This window comes from Perna viridis, chromosome 8 (assembly GCF_037379345.1).
Source record: "Perna viridis isolate PV_CMFRI_1.1 ecotype Kerala chromosome 8, ASM3737934v1, whole genome shotgun sequence".
NCBI lineage: Eukaryota > Metazoa > Mollusca > Bivalvia > Mytilida > Mytilidae > Perna > Perna viridis.
Genome location: NC_142452.1, coordinates 19892112 through 19906559, shown reverse-complemented (window position 1 = coordinate 19906559; position 14448 = coordinate 19892112). Strand labels below are relative to the sequence as shown.

The window sequence follows — 14448 nt, the reverse complement described above, 5'->3', positions numbered from 1 at the left end:
TTGAAGTATTTTTCCAGTATTCTACCCCGTCCATGCCAGACCTGACAGAATATGTTAAAAAAAACCCTCAGTCTGTCAGTATTCTACCATATAACTGTCATTCACTCATAGCTCTATATTTCAACTATAAATAATCGGTAAGTGTAATTGTACAGTAGTTCAATCAAGTTATACGTAGCAGCAGTCACTTTTTCCCGTATCGATAGTTCAAATAGACCCAATTCACGTTGCAATAGCTAAAATGTGATGCCTCAGTGGTTGTGTCAAAATTTGGAACATTTACGCTAAATTATGCTATTTTTCATTTTGCATCCGGTTAAAAATGACTCCAAGCCAGCTAGGCAAGCCAAGACTATAAGTCATAGAGATGGAAAAGTTTTGTAACAGTTCTCCTTTTTGGGTGAGATGACAATTATATAAAAAGCTTCTTGTTACAACTATTAATCCGTTTCAAATATCATTTGTAATCCCTTTTGTGATTCAGCGTCCGGAGCCATTTCAGATTTACCAGCCCTCTGAATCCAGTTGCAGTGGCTGCCAAATCAGAAAACAGCTTCAAATACTGAATCTCACCCCCCCACCTAAAAAAAAAAAAAAAAAAAAAGAAAAAAAAAAAGAGAGCAGTTGTGGCTATAGACGTATAGTATAGCACTGAGCAGTCAATATACTTCAATGTCCCAGTGATTGACAATTTTCAATTCATATTTTCTTCTTATTTCTTCTTCTGGTATCCAGTTATCCATTACATATTTGGTGATTACTAGCTGCCGTGCATGCATTGTAAAAAAACAAAACATTTTATATACAATCAAAGGCCTAAAATAGTGATGAAAAAAAAAAACAAACCAAATACCATCTGATTAATAATATTTACATTTTTATTGGATTTAATTTAAAGTTCTATTGTGGAAAGAACAGCTGGAATCTGCTGTTCTTTAAAACTTTCTACTGAATTTAGCTGTGTGATCGGTCTAGCTGTGTGATCAGTCTAGCTGTGGGATGTTTACAGGTAGGAAATTCCACTCTGTATAGTTCTACGGAAAAAAGAGTATTTGTAACAATCTTTTGAGGCAAAAATGTCTCTGTATGTGTGTGGTTGAGCTTGATGAGTTCTAGGGTCTAAAGGCAATTATATTGTGATTGGAACTGCTACTAACTGGAGTATGACTTTGTAAAATATGATGATCCAGGTCTTTATTCTGAGTTTTTGAAGTGTAGGCTAGTGTAGTGATTGCAACATGTCAGTAACACTGCTGGTATTGTGATACTGGTCGCAGACATACCTAGTTGTTCCCGCTGGACCATCTCTAGGTTTTGGCATTAATCGGCTGTGTGAGGGTCCCAGTGTAGGCCAGTGTAGTGATTGCAACATGTCAGTAACACTGCTGGTATTGTGATACTGGTCGCAGACATACCTAGTTGTTCCCGCTGGACCATCTCTAGGTTTTGGCATTAATCGGCTGTGTGAGGGTCCCAGTGTAGGCCAGTGTAGTGATTGCAACATGTCAGTAACACTGCTGGTATTGTGATACTGGTTGCAGACATACCTAGTTGTTCCCGCTGGACCATCTCTAGGTTTTGGCATTAATCGGCTGTGTGAGGGTCCCAGTGTAGGCCAGTGTAGTGATTGCAACATGTCAGTAACACTGCTGGTATTGTGATACTGGTCGCAGACATACCTAGTTGTTCCCGCTGGACCATCTCTAGGTTTTGGCATTAATCGGCTGTGTGAGGGTCCCAGTGTAGGCCAGTGTAGTGATTGCAACATGTCAGTAACACTGCTGGTATTGTGATACTGGTTGCAGACATACGAATTGCGGCAACATAACCCTGTTCCAGAATCCTAATTGTAAGAAGTCTAGTCTGATACAAAAAGTCTGCGTATGTTTTTGAAGCATTTGAAGCAATGTCATTCCAAGGGCAGATAACTCTGTCAAAAACCTCATTTTTCTAACATTCTATTGAAAAATTTCTGAGCAAAGCTAACGATGCAGAGATCAAATAATGGTCTTTTCAAATAGAGAAAGTGTCCTTGAGTGATATTACATCGTCAGATTGGTTGATTTTTGACATGCATGTTTCTGCATTTTCCCATTATGCCTGATTCTTACAAACACTTACACTTAATACTTGTGTTTTATCTTACCTTTTGGTAATGTAATAATTTCATGTAAACATTTATTTTCAATGATGTCAATTGGCTTTAAAATTTGATGTAGTCCAGCATCAGGTCTATTTGTAATGACTTGTGGGACCAACCAGACATTATAATGGCCTTAATTAAAATCTTCACCTATCATAATATTGGAATTGGAGTTTTGATTTATCTTACAGGTACTTAGTGATAGTTTAAATTGTGCTTTTTTTTGACGTTGGTCAATAAAAGGCAGATACCAGAAAGTTTGTACTGAGGTCATGCTTATTTGAGCCCATACAATCTCATAATCAAGTTTTATTTAAAGTATGTCATATTGGCCTGGTTAAGATCCACATTGGCGTAGTCTAATATGGCGTATTGGACTAGTTAATCAATAAGAGTATAATTACGTAAGATTTTCCATATTGGCTGAGTTATTGGTTCTTGGCTAGCAGTACTATTTGTATTTGTGTTTGTAATATTGGACTTGGACTACGCCTCAGTCCAGTATGGCTAGCTTTGGACCTATAACTAAGCCAATATGGAAACCTTACACAATAATACTAAATTATCACTTACATATGGCTCACCTCAGTATTTAAGAATTAACATAAAATTGAATTAGTTACAAAGAAGGATTTAAAAAGAAGTTTGTTTTTTTTCATTTAGGGTTTATAATATATGGTAATGAATATGTAATTTCATATTGGCCCTGTTATATATTTAGGTCTGTCATATTGGTCGAGGCAGTTGTATTGGTCCTCAGGACATTGCCGAAGGCCAATACGGCTGTCGAGGCCAATATGATTGACCGAAACCTATAACAGGGCCAATATGAAATTATGTATTTATTGACAATTTTATTAACCAACTCGACTAGATGATTTGTAGAACAGTTTTTCTTTCGTGTTTTAAGAAGAACATGTAGGTTTATTTGCATTAATCAGTCTTAAATATCCTTTTTGTATAAAATGGAAGATGTTTTTGTGTTTCTGCGGCTTTTAGTCCTGGTGATTAAAGTTTATGAAATCCAATTCTAATTCAAAATGGTGATGTCAAAAGACCAGAAGTTATTATGCCGTATTGGCCCTGGTTTGATCCATATTGGCTCTCTTTTTTTCATATTGGCCCCGTATAGATGCCCGGTTTGATTTCATATCAATTGGTCAGTTTTTGACTTATTTTAATGTATTTTGGGTAGTTGTTTAATAAGTATGTATAATTGAATTTTTCAAAAATATTCAGTTTAACTTATCCAATGCAGGTTTCTTATAACATAACAATTGTGTTTGGGCATTGAAACTATGATATGGGATATGTGACAGACTTGAATCTGAGTGAAAATAAAGAGATTGATTAAAATTTCATACCTAAAGAAAGGGCATGAAATCCCAAAAGACTCAGATATGAGTTAACTCTATACTGACCAAAAAATGATCATATCTTCATGGAATTAGTACTTTCTATGCATAATTATGATTCAGAAAAAATGTTTTACCTCAAAATAATTCTTAGGCCATTGTTTTGTCATCTTAGTACAAATTTACAATATCATAATTATATAATAAAGACAGACAGCTGACCAGCTAGAACACTAGTAAGCCTATGTCCTATATATGTGGATGCTCTGAACATGAATTGGTCTAACTCCTTCTGTCAGAAATGACATATGCAGTTAGGAAATAATTTTATTTTAGGATTTAGATCTTTCATTCTGTTTGATTTGTATGTTGCTGATGAGAGGTTACCACCTGTTTCTCCTTGAAACACATGTACAGCATATCTAAATTTGCAATATAGTATGATTGGTACTTTAGTATTTACATAATTGAAGATCAAAAGGTTTCATTATTTCTAATTCTACATTGTAGGACTTGAATTTAACTTGGAATGGAGACTGGCCACAGTTTACACAATGTTTTCAGGATACAATCTTGGTATGGGTTCCCAATGGGTGGCTATGGCTGTCAGCACCGTTCTACCTTAAGTACATTCTAGGGAGGAAGTCTGCTGTTACAGTATGGTCAGCCCTTACATATCTCAAAATGGTTTGTATGTTCTGTTATAAACTGTTGTTGACATTATAATTAATTCACAAGTTCATTTTGACAGGAGGTGTAATATATATGACAAATATTTTGAGATAATGCTGTAATTATACTATATATGTATTATTATATATATATATAATACTATAAAACTATATATTACTTTTTATGACCAACTTAATACCGCTTGTGGAACCAATGAGACCCTTTTTAGGCCTAATTAATATTCATCAATGTTAGTTAAAAAATAAGATGTCCATGATGTCTAATTATAACATTTGAGTTCATACATATATTCCAAGTACTGTGAACCATGCTCCATAAATTGGAATTTTAACTTCAAAGTTCTTATGGATGCCGGAGGACTATGCAAGAAAATAGATAAAACAAAAACAAGAAGACATTAATTCTCTGTCAGAGTGGTTAAAGGCCATGAGGTCTTTAATTTTGAAACAAATGAAAGTTTTAAGTAGGTCAGTGAGTGCAAAGGCTGCATCAGTTTTCAAGGACCCATATGTAACAAAAACATTGTCTACTATACATGACAAATATGTTGTCGTACCAGCAGATAAATCCCAAAACAACATTGTTTTGTCTGCAGAATGGTTTACATTCAATGTTTCTTATCAGTTTGTTTGTTTGTTTGCTGGGGTTTAACATATGAGCAGCAATATTTCAGCTATATTCAGACGATGAACATGAAATTGATGAAAAATGAACATGAAATGATGATGAAATGAAAAAGGGATGGGACACAAGGACAATGGGATCGACAAATTTTGATTGCCACTGGAAATAGGTAGAGGTGGGTAGGGTTGGGCAATTTAACCTCCTGTGTCGGAGCCCTATGGTTCCTACTTCGGGAGAATACCACAGTAGGGTTCTTTAACTTGCGAGGAACGTGCATCTTTCCCAACACCGTGCACCACTATGGTTTGCGGTCTGGTTTTCCGTATTATAGTCTGACAACCCCAGCATGTAACACGCCAGGGGTACCCCATTCAACCACCTGGGGCACACAGTTACAGTTGCTTTGTGGGCAGAGTGCCCTAGCCCGCAACTAGGGTTCTGAGCACTATTTAGTCGCCTTTTACGACAAGCTTAGCGCTGCTGCAGGCCTATTCTTTTAACACCCGAACCTGCACGGGGCGTTTCTTATCAAAGGTAGACGTAGAAAATAATAGCATTGATAAAACCTATTCTGCTAACACACTCTCCAAAGAAGAGATTGCGGAAAACCATAAATCTGTGCTATCCTCTTTTGGTCTCTACCAAGGACTGTGATTTACCGTCTATGGATTCCTAAACTCCTCAAGAATCCATACAAACAACTTTTCATAGCTGGATCTGCAAAATGTACCACCAAACCTCTTTCAAAACTTTTAACTTCTATACTCACAACTGTCAGAGAGGATCTTCAGTCCTACCACAACACTTGTTACTCCCGAAGTGGTATTAATTCAATGTGGATCCTAAAAAATTCGAGAGATCTTTTGGAGACAATCAGTTCAAGACTATTATCAGAATATAATAGCATTAAAACCTATGATTTTACAACACTGTATACTTCTTTTCCCCATACTCAGTTAAAATCCTGACTTAAAAACATTATACAGCATTGTTTTTTCAAAAAAGATGGTACACCTAAATACAAGTATATAGTTCTTTTGGTAGAGATTCCTCATACTTTGTAAGAAATAATTCCAAATCATCTTCCAAATATGCAGAGGAAAATGTTTACAAAATGCTGGAAATTTTAATTGACAACATATTTGTCCAGTGTGGTGGATGCGTTGTTCAACAAATGGTCGGCATTCCAATGGGAACAAATTGTGCTCCTTTACTTGCTGACCTATTCCTTCACTCTTATGAGTGTGAATTTATAGCTGATCTGATCCGAAAGAAAGAATGTCGTTTGGCTAGATCCTTTAATCTCAGTTTCCGCTATATAGATGGCATATTATTATCTTTAAACAATCCTAATTTTGGGGATTTGATACATTGCATCTACCCGACACTGTGAAGTCAGCCTCATATCTTGACCTATACTTAGAAATCAATGGTAAAGGAAAACTATTGACCAAACTTCACAACAAACGTGATGACTTTTCATTAAGAATTGTCAACTTTCCTTTCATCTGTGGCAACATCCCTTCAGCACCTGTGTATGGAGTGTTCTTATCACAACTCATACGTTATGCCAGAGCTTGCCAAAACTATGCAGACTTTTTGTATCATGCTAGAACTCTAACAAATAGGTTTCTGGAACAGGCTTATGTTGCTACAAGATTGAAGTCATCAGTACAGAAGTTTTATGGTCGTCATAATGAACTCGTGGATCATTACGGTGTATCCATCTGCACCATGAAAACTGATTTATTCAAAGGGTCATAGTTTTCCTTTTCTTGTTTGTCTACCATGAACTTTTTATGAGCAACTCGGCGGGTGTTTCTAGAAAAGCAGAGGAAGCTTATCCTACCGGTGCACCTGGTCCATGCTCCCAGTTTTAAGTGGAGTTCGAGTTGCTCATTTGCTTTAGTTACTTTGTTTTCTTTGCTGTGTATGTCTATTTTCCATGCCTGGTCTTTGTCCCTGGATTACATATTTTGATTACTACTATAACCTTGGTTCCCTTGATTACCCTTTGCATTGAACATGAAATTATCTGAATGTAACTCCATAATTTATCACAACATTACATGTACACATATACAGAAAAAATAATTTAAACTCTGATTTTCTTGGAACAGATTGTCTCTGTACTGTTGTTGGTATGCAGTGCTATATTCATAACATCCGCTGCCATTGATTTGAAGGATACAGGGACTTACTGGCAGGCCTCCATTGTTGGACCAATTATTGAAGGAGCAGCACTGGTAAGATCATTTATGAAAATTCATGATATCATCTTATTATTGGGTTTACAATAAGTTTTTGAAGTTACAATAAAACAGAAAACTTAAGGAAACCTAATTGGAATTACCTAGTTAAGTTCGTTGGATCTGTTAGTTGATGTTCACATTAGGAAAAAGGGCATTGCATTTGATTGTACATTTTTTAATTAACAAAATTGTATTTTGTATACTTTCAAGTTTAAGATCCTGTCTTTTTAGGTCACTTGGCCCAAAGGACCATGTGATGTGTTGCCATCACTTGAGTTCCATCGTTGTTGTTGCCATTGTTGTCTGTCCATCGTGGTCAACGTTAACAATTCTAGTAAACTAATCAAAACCAAACTTGGTGTGAATGTTTCTTAGGGTATTCTGTAAAGAACTGATATGGGAATGATGGATCCATTGAAAACCATGGCTGCCATTACTTAAAATAGAACATAGGGGGCAGACAGAAGTTTTTAGCATATATATCCAAAACTCTAAGGTAAAGCCACATTCTGACATTAGTGAAAGTGTTCAGCATGATGAGATCTATCTGTAGTCAAATTTTTGGTATTAATCTATTAGCCATGTTGGAGTTATTGCCATTTAGACATTTTTTTTGCTCTTTTTAATGTTTATTCTTTCGAAAATCCTCTCCTTTGACATTACGTGACCCATTAGAAACAATTTTTGTACGAATGTTCCTTAGATTGTTCTGCATAGAAGGGATTTTTGATCTGTCAAAAAACATGGCCACCATTTCTAAAAATAAGTCAAAGGAGTCAGGCAGAAGTTTTTTTCGAATATATCTCTTTAATCCTTAAGTATAGCCAAATTCTGATAGGGTCAATGTGTCCAGCATGGTGAGATATTTCTCTGGTTTAATTTTCTTTAAGTTTAGCCAAATTCTGATAGGGTCAATGTGTCCAGCATGATGAGATCTATCTCTGGTTTAATTTTCACTTTAATCTGTTAAGCCATATTGAGTAATTGCCCTTGATGTTTTTTCCCCAAGTTTTTAATTTTATTTCTTTCAAAAATCTTCTCCGCTAAAACTACAAGACCAATTATTGTTAAACTTGATATTAATATTTCTAAGAGTATTCTACATAGATCTGTCGTAGAGATTTTTGATCTGTAGAAAAACTTGGCCACTGTTACTAAAAATAGAACAGAGGGGTCAGTCAGACGTTTTTCACATATATCACCAAAACCATTTGGTTGAACCATTTTATTTCAATTGCCAAAATAATCCTTATTATAAGGTCTACAAAAGTATGCATTGGATCAAAATTGTGGGACCACTCCTTATCAAAATTATTGCCTTTGCAAGGTGAAAAATGACTTTTTTTTTAAAAAGAGTATTCAGCCAATATCTTGAGATCTATGATAGATGGGAAGAAACTTTTGATTGCTGAAATGATCTTTATGATAAGGAATACAAAAGTATGCAGGAGATCAAAGTTGTTGGACGTCTCTTTATAAGAGTTATTACCCTTGAAAGGCAAAAAATAATGTTTTTAGCAGTTTTTAGCCAGTATCTTGATAACTATTATAGATAGAAAGAAACTTTCAATTGATGAAATGATCCCTATGATAAGGACCAAAGTCTCCTTTGAGTCAAAATTGTCAGACAACTCACTGTTATAGTTATTGCCCTTGGAAAGCAAAAATTTAACAAGGTGAGCAGTTCAGGCTCCTGGGAGTCTCTTGTTTTTTTCATGGTCTCTCCTGCCTTATCATTACAGACTTGATCCTAGCCCCCTATAAAAATCCAGTGATAGGTCCCTAAGTCAATTTACTATAGTTTGAAGGAACACAGTAGATGGGCATGCAGACTGTATATTTTTTATGCTGTAAACACTAAATTGAATTTTAATTGAAATGGTACTACATCCTCTATCTTGGTATGCAAAACTATCTATTATGCTTGCTTAATCTTTTGGTGTTAACAAACTGAAAACAGTTGTGCTTACTTATTCAGGAAAAAATAAAAACTGCAGAAAGCTGGTATTCATTTACTTTTGGACTGTTAGAAAGATATGAACTGTAACAGGTATTTTTATTGAGTTCAGTCAAATTGGACTACTAGGTCTCTTCCACTGTACTAAAGAATGATGTTGGTTGTGGAGAGGAGTAATTCTTCTTTAATTCCTTGCTGGAAATATGTGTAGTAATTTTCATTAGATGGCTCTAAAAACCTTAGTATAATATCTCTAGAAATAGAGATTAGTTACTCTTCCTAGAATTCTGGGGCAAACAGAGAAGCCAAGAAAAATGGTTATTAAAAAATTCAACCAAAATTGAATTAGAATTGGATCAAACAAATTCAAGACAGATTTTGACAACTGGTGCAAATATGTCAGCTTTTTCTTTTCTTTAATTAAGACGATTAAAGACCAGTCTGATAATGCATTGAGTTGTTGCCCTTTGAAATTAAAACAATTAAATTTATATTTTTCAGTTACTTGTGTTACTGTATATACCTCTGGAGCGACATAAAGGCTTCGTTACCTCAGGCGTATTATTTATTTATTGGACTTTGTCAATACTCCTAAAGGTTGTGCCATTCTACTCAAAAATAATTATTTACCAAAAACACAAGGTAAGGAAATTACACTTCTGGCTGCAGTTCTTAAAAAGTACTAGTTGAAAATGGTATATATCTGGTCAATTATATGATGAACAGTATAAGAAATGTTTAAGATACACTGGACCAAGTTTTAAACAGTTTTTCATCATAGAAATACACTACTGTTGGCACTTGTTCTAATTTCTTCACTCTTCACAGTGGAGATGATGAGAGTGGAGTCACACAGTCTCCACCAAACACTGTGTCACAAGGAGTTAACAGCCACCATTTCAAATATGTTTTTAGTTCAGTGTTAAGAGCCACCATTTCAAATATGTTTTTACTTCAGTGTTAAGAGCCACCATTTCAAATATGTTTTTAGTTTTTAATTCCTCTGCTTACAGGGCAAGATATATTTCATGATTTTTAAAGTTCAATAGTATTTCAGTAATATACAAAAAAAATAATTGAATAGTATTGGAATGAAGCAATTTTATCTCAGTTTTTACTCGGAAGTCATGTGACTTTTGAGTCTTAAAACCGTCTGACGTCAATCAATATGACTTCCGGTTGATAACCGCTTTAAAGTATTTCCACCATGAAAGAGATCTGGCGGATGAATATTAAAATGTATAAAATTGATTATTTCGTATAAATACATTGCACATTTTTCAATATACGATTGAAATTTTATGTTAACTAATTGATTGTCAAAGAAAAATTAAAATACATATATAGATGTTTATATTTTATTAATGCCTTTGATATCCATAAATGGATTTAACATGATTGGCTACATTTCAAACTAGAAATAGGTAGTAAATGTAACAAAGAGAAACAAAATAAAAAACAAAATGAAAAGAAATAAAAAAAAAAAATATACAAAATTTAAATTGAAATTTTGAATAATCAGTATTGTGTGGATGTGTAGTTCTAGTAGTGATGAAAACGCTGTTCCCGTTGTAAATGATAAATCTTTTTGGAAATACAGAAAGAACAAATTACCACCAGCGGATTATAAAGTTTTAAAATACCAATAAATATTTCATGACTTCCGAGGTTCAACGCAATCGGCACTTTGATTAATTAAGTGAAGACACTGTGGAGTCACAGTGGAGGAGAGAGTAATCAAGGGAACCAAGGTTATAGTAGTAATCAAAAGAATGTAATCCAGGGAAAAAGACCAGACATGGAAAACAGACATACACAACAAAGAACATAAAGTAACTAAAATCATACATACAAAGTAACAAAAGCAAATGAGCAACTCGGACTACATTAAAAACTTGGAGCATGGACCAGGTGCACTGGTAGGGTAAGTATCCTCTGCTTTTCTAGAAACACTTGCCGAGTTGTTCATATTAAAGTTAAGTACGTGGTAGATGAAAGAGGAAAGGAAAACTATGACACATTGAACAAATCAGTTTTCATGGCGCAGATGGGTACACCATAATGATCCACGAGTTCATTGTGACGACCATAAAACTTCTGTAGTAATGACTTCAATCTTGTAGCAACATAACCCTGTTCCAGAAACCTATTTGTTAGAGTTCTAGCATAATACAAAAAGTCTGCGTAGTCTCAGCAAGCTCTGGCATAATGTATGAGTTGTGATATGAACACTCCATATGCAGGTGCTGAAGGGATGTTGCCACAGATGAAAGGAAAGTTGACAATTCTTAATGGAAAGTCATCAAGTTTGTCGTGAAGTTTGGTCAATAGTTTTCTTTTACCATCAATTTCTAAGTGTAGGTCAAGATATGAGGCTGACTTCACAGTGTCTGTAGTATCCTTTATCTCAAGTTCTTTGGTGTACATGCGATGTATCAAATCCCCAAAATTAGGATTGTTTAAAGATAATATGTCATCTATAGAGAGGAAACTGAGATTAAAGGATCTAGCTAAACAATATTCTTTCTTTTGGATCAGATCAGCTATAAATTCACACTCATAAGGGTGAAGGAATAGGTCAGTAAATAGAGGAGCACAATTTGTTCCCATTGGAATGCCGACCAATTGTTGAAAAATATGTCTACCACACTGGACAAAAATGTTGTCGATTAAAAATTCCAGCATTTTGTAAACATCTTCTGTATATTTGGAAGATGATTTGGAATTATTTCTTACAAAGTCAGAGGAATCTCTACCAAGAACTATATATTTGTATCTAGGTGTACCATCTTTTTTTTAAAAACAATGATGTATAATTTTTTTAAGTCGGGATTTTAACTGAGTATGAGGAATAGAAGTATACAGTGTTGAAAAATCATAGGTTTTAATGCTATTATATTCTGATAATAGTCTTGAACTGATTGTCTCCAAAAGATCTCTCGAATTTTTTAGGATCCACATTGAATTAATACCACTCTGGGAGTAACAAGTGTTGTGGTAGGACTGCAGACCCTCTTTCACAGCTGTGAGTATAGAAGTTAAAAGTTTTGAAAGAGGTTTGGTGGTACATTTTGCAGATTCAGCTATGTAACCTTGTTTGTATGGATTCTTGTGGAGTTTAGGAATACAGTACATAGACGGTAAATCACAATCAACGTCCTTGGTAGAGAGACCAAAAGAGGATGGCACAGATTTATGGTTTTCCATAGTAGAATAGTGGGAAATTGAAATTAAGACTGATGATAGTGTAGCTAGGATTGTCTCAGTGTAAAACAATTTTTTTAATCTGTCTAAACCAACCTTGAATAAGTGATCACCTTTCCACAGACTTTACCTTCAACAAGTAGCACAAAAGATGTCTTGCAAGGAGGATTATAATTGCTTGCTGATCCTTCTAGCATCTGAGTTAAACTTGTTTTTTTAGTGTTGTTCATATTGTTTATTTTTCCATTGTTGTTTACCATTTCAGATATATGACCCAGATGAACTACGGTTCTATACATTCTATGTGTTGTATTGCCTGTTGTTAGTTCAGTGGATACTCCATTGTTTTGCAGAAAAACTGCCTATGATCTCAAACATTGAGGTATGTAAACTGCTTCTAACATAGTAACAAATGGTTTATAAAATTTCTGCTATTGAGATAGTAACATGATGGTATTTTCAACGCAGCTTAAGAAGTGCTTAAATACAGTCATCTAACTATCAAGATTGGAGAAATTCATGAGAAATTAGTGTAACCATGGAAACAGATATACTTTTCTATATCATACCTATTAAAAGTTTTAATGATACCAAGAAGGAACAGGGGAAGACAGAGTTCTCCCAATATATTTAGGATGGCACAGCGCATTTGGCTTTTCCTTGATTTTTTTAACAGTGTCTATTGTGTGTTTAAACCATTATTTGTTTCAATTAACAAAATACCAATAATTAGAGTACTGCAAAAAAGCATTAAATAAAGTACTTTAGAATATTACTCATACAATGAAATATCTCTCTTTTTTTATATGGAGAAACAGCCAAAACTAAGAGCTTCATGTATATTGTAGTAGAATAGGAACCAAGGATATGATTTTATTAATAATATTTATTTTATTTTAGAAATTATGTCCTGAACAAAAGGCCTCCTTTTTATCCAGATTAACATACAACTGGATAACAAAGTAAGTATAGAACTTCAGTTCCATCTCAGATAAAAACATGAAATATGATAGTGATACTCATAGGATATTGAAATGGTGAATAACCAAAAAAGATTATGAGTGCCAAAGAAATCCGAAAGTTAACAAGGATTCATGCATGTGTTATATTTCTGAGCATTCTCAGCATGAGAGATTTTACCTTCAGAATTTCCACTTGATCTTTAATATGTTGATTTTTCAATAATTTATTGCTATTTTCTTATAAATTATAAATTTTGTGGTGGATGAATAGGTATTTGAAGTTAGTGGTGATGTCAAGTAAGCTTGAATGTCACACAAAAAATTACTGTGTTTAGTCTTAGAGTGAAATTACAGAATTTATTTTGGTTGTGAATTATTACATAGGGAGTGTTTGATAATTAGCTGCTATGATAAGTATATACCTTTCAAACAACATTATTTTGACAAAAAGACATTCAGTGGACCTAATAGAAACTGCAATAATAAAATGTTGGTAAAAATTTGTTTAATAAATATAAACAATTTACACAGATGTTTAATTTAATGATGTGCATTATACAGTTTAGATTTATGTGTATGTTGAAGCGAATTTCTAAAGTTATGTGATTTTTCAAGGTGATGTGATGCTATTTTTGCAGTTATATCAGGATATAGGAATAAAAACATGATAATTATTTTCTCTGAGTATTTAGGGTTATTACTCCTTTTACATACAGTAAACATGATTATTCCATCATCACTAATATCACATTATAATGGAAAATAAAATCACTTCTTTTACAAAAAAAGTGAAACTTTCAATCCACAAAAAATACCACACATATGATATGAAATTTTGTCCACCTGGAGTTTGTATAGGCATTAGCGTTATTCCTTTTTTTGCCAGAGACAGAGTGTTCTTTAAAAAAAGATAAAAACCATAAAGAATCCTGTCCTTATGATGAGTATTGTTTCTGTTGTAGTATTAGCATTTTTACTTATTTAAAGAACTGCCAGTTTTTTTGCCCTTGAGTAGCTATATAGCTCATACTTGTCCATATCAAGTTCCTACCTTTCATCTACCCCAGACTTGACTATTTATGAGCACCTCAGCGGGTGTTTCTAGAAAAGCAGAGAAGGCTTACCCTACCGGCACACTTGGTCCATGTTCTCAGTTTTTTGTGGAGTTCGAGTTGCTCGTTTACTTTTGTTATTTTGTATGTATTATATTGGGTACTTTATGTTCTTTGTTGTGTTTGTCTGTTTTCCATGTCTGGTC

At 34.2% G+C, this 14448-nt stretch overlaps 1 protein-coding gene across 1 annotated transcript in view; it reads left to right on the top strand.

Annotated features, from left to right (window-relative positions):
* The first annotated feature begins 229 nt into the window (after positions 1-229).
* LOC148609689 (multidrug resistance-associated protein 1-like) overlaps positions 230-14448 on the top strand; it is a 46139-nt gene continuing 31920 nt past the window's right edge. Inside the window, exons 1-6 of the mRNA XM_088540797.1 lie at positions 230-400; positions 4009-4185; positions 6936-7061; positions 9526-9666; positions 12494-12610; positions 13129-13190. Of these exons, the coding sequence (XP_088396923.1) occupies positions 368-400; positions 4009-4185; positions 6936-7061; positions 9526-9666; positions 12494-12610; positions 13129-13190 (656 nt within the window). The 5' untranslated portion in view covers positions 230-367. The remainder of the gene's footprint in view (positions 401-4008; positions 4186-6935; positions 7062-9525; positions 9667-12493; positions 12611-13128; positions 13191-14448) is intronic.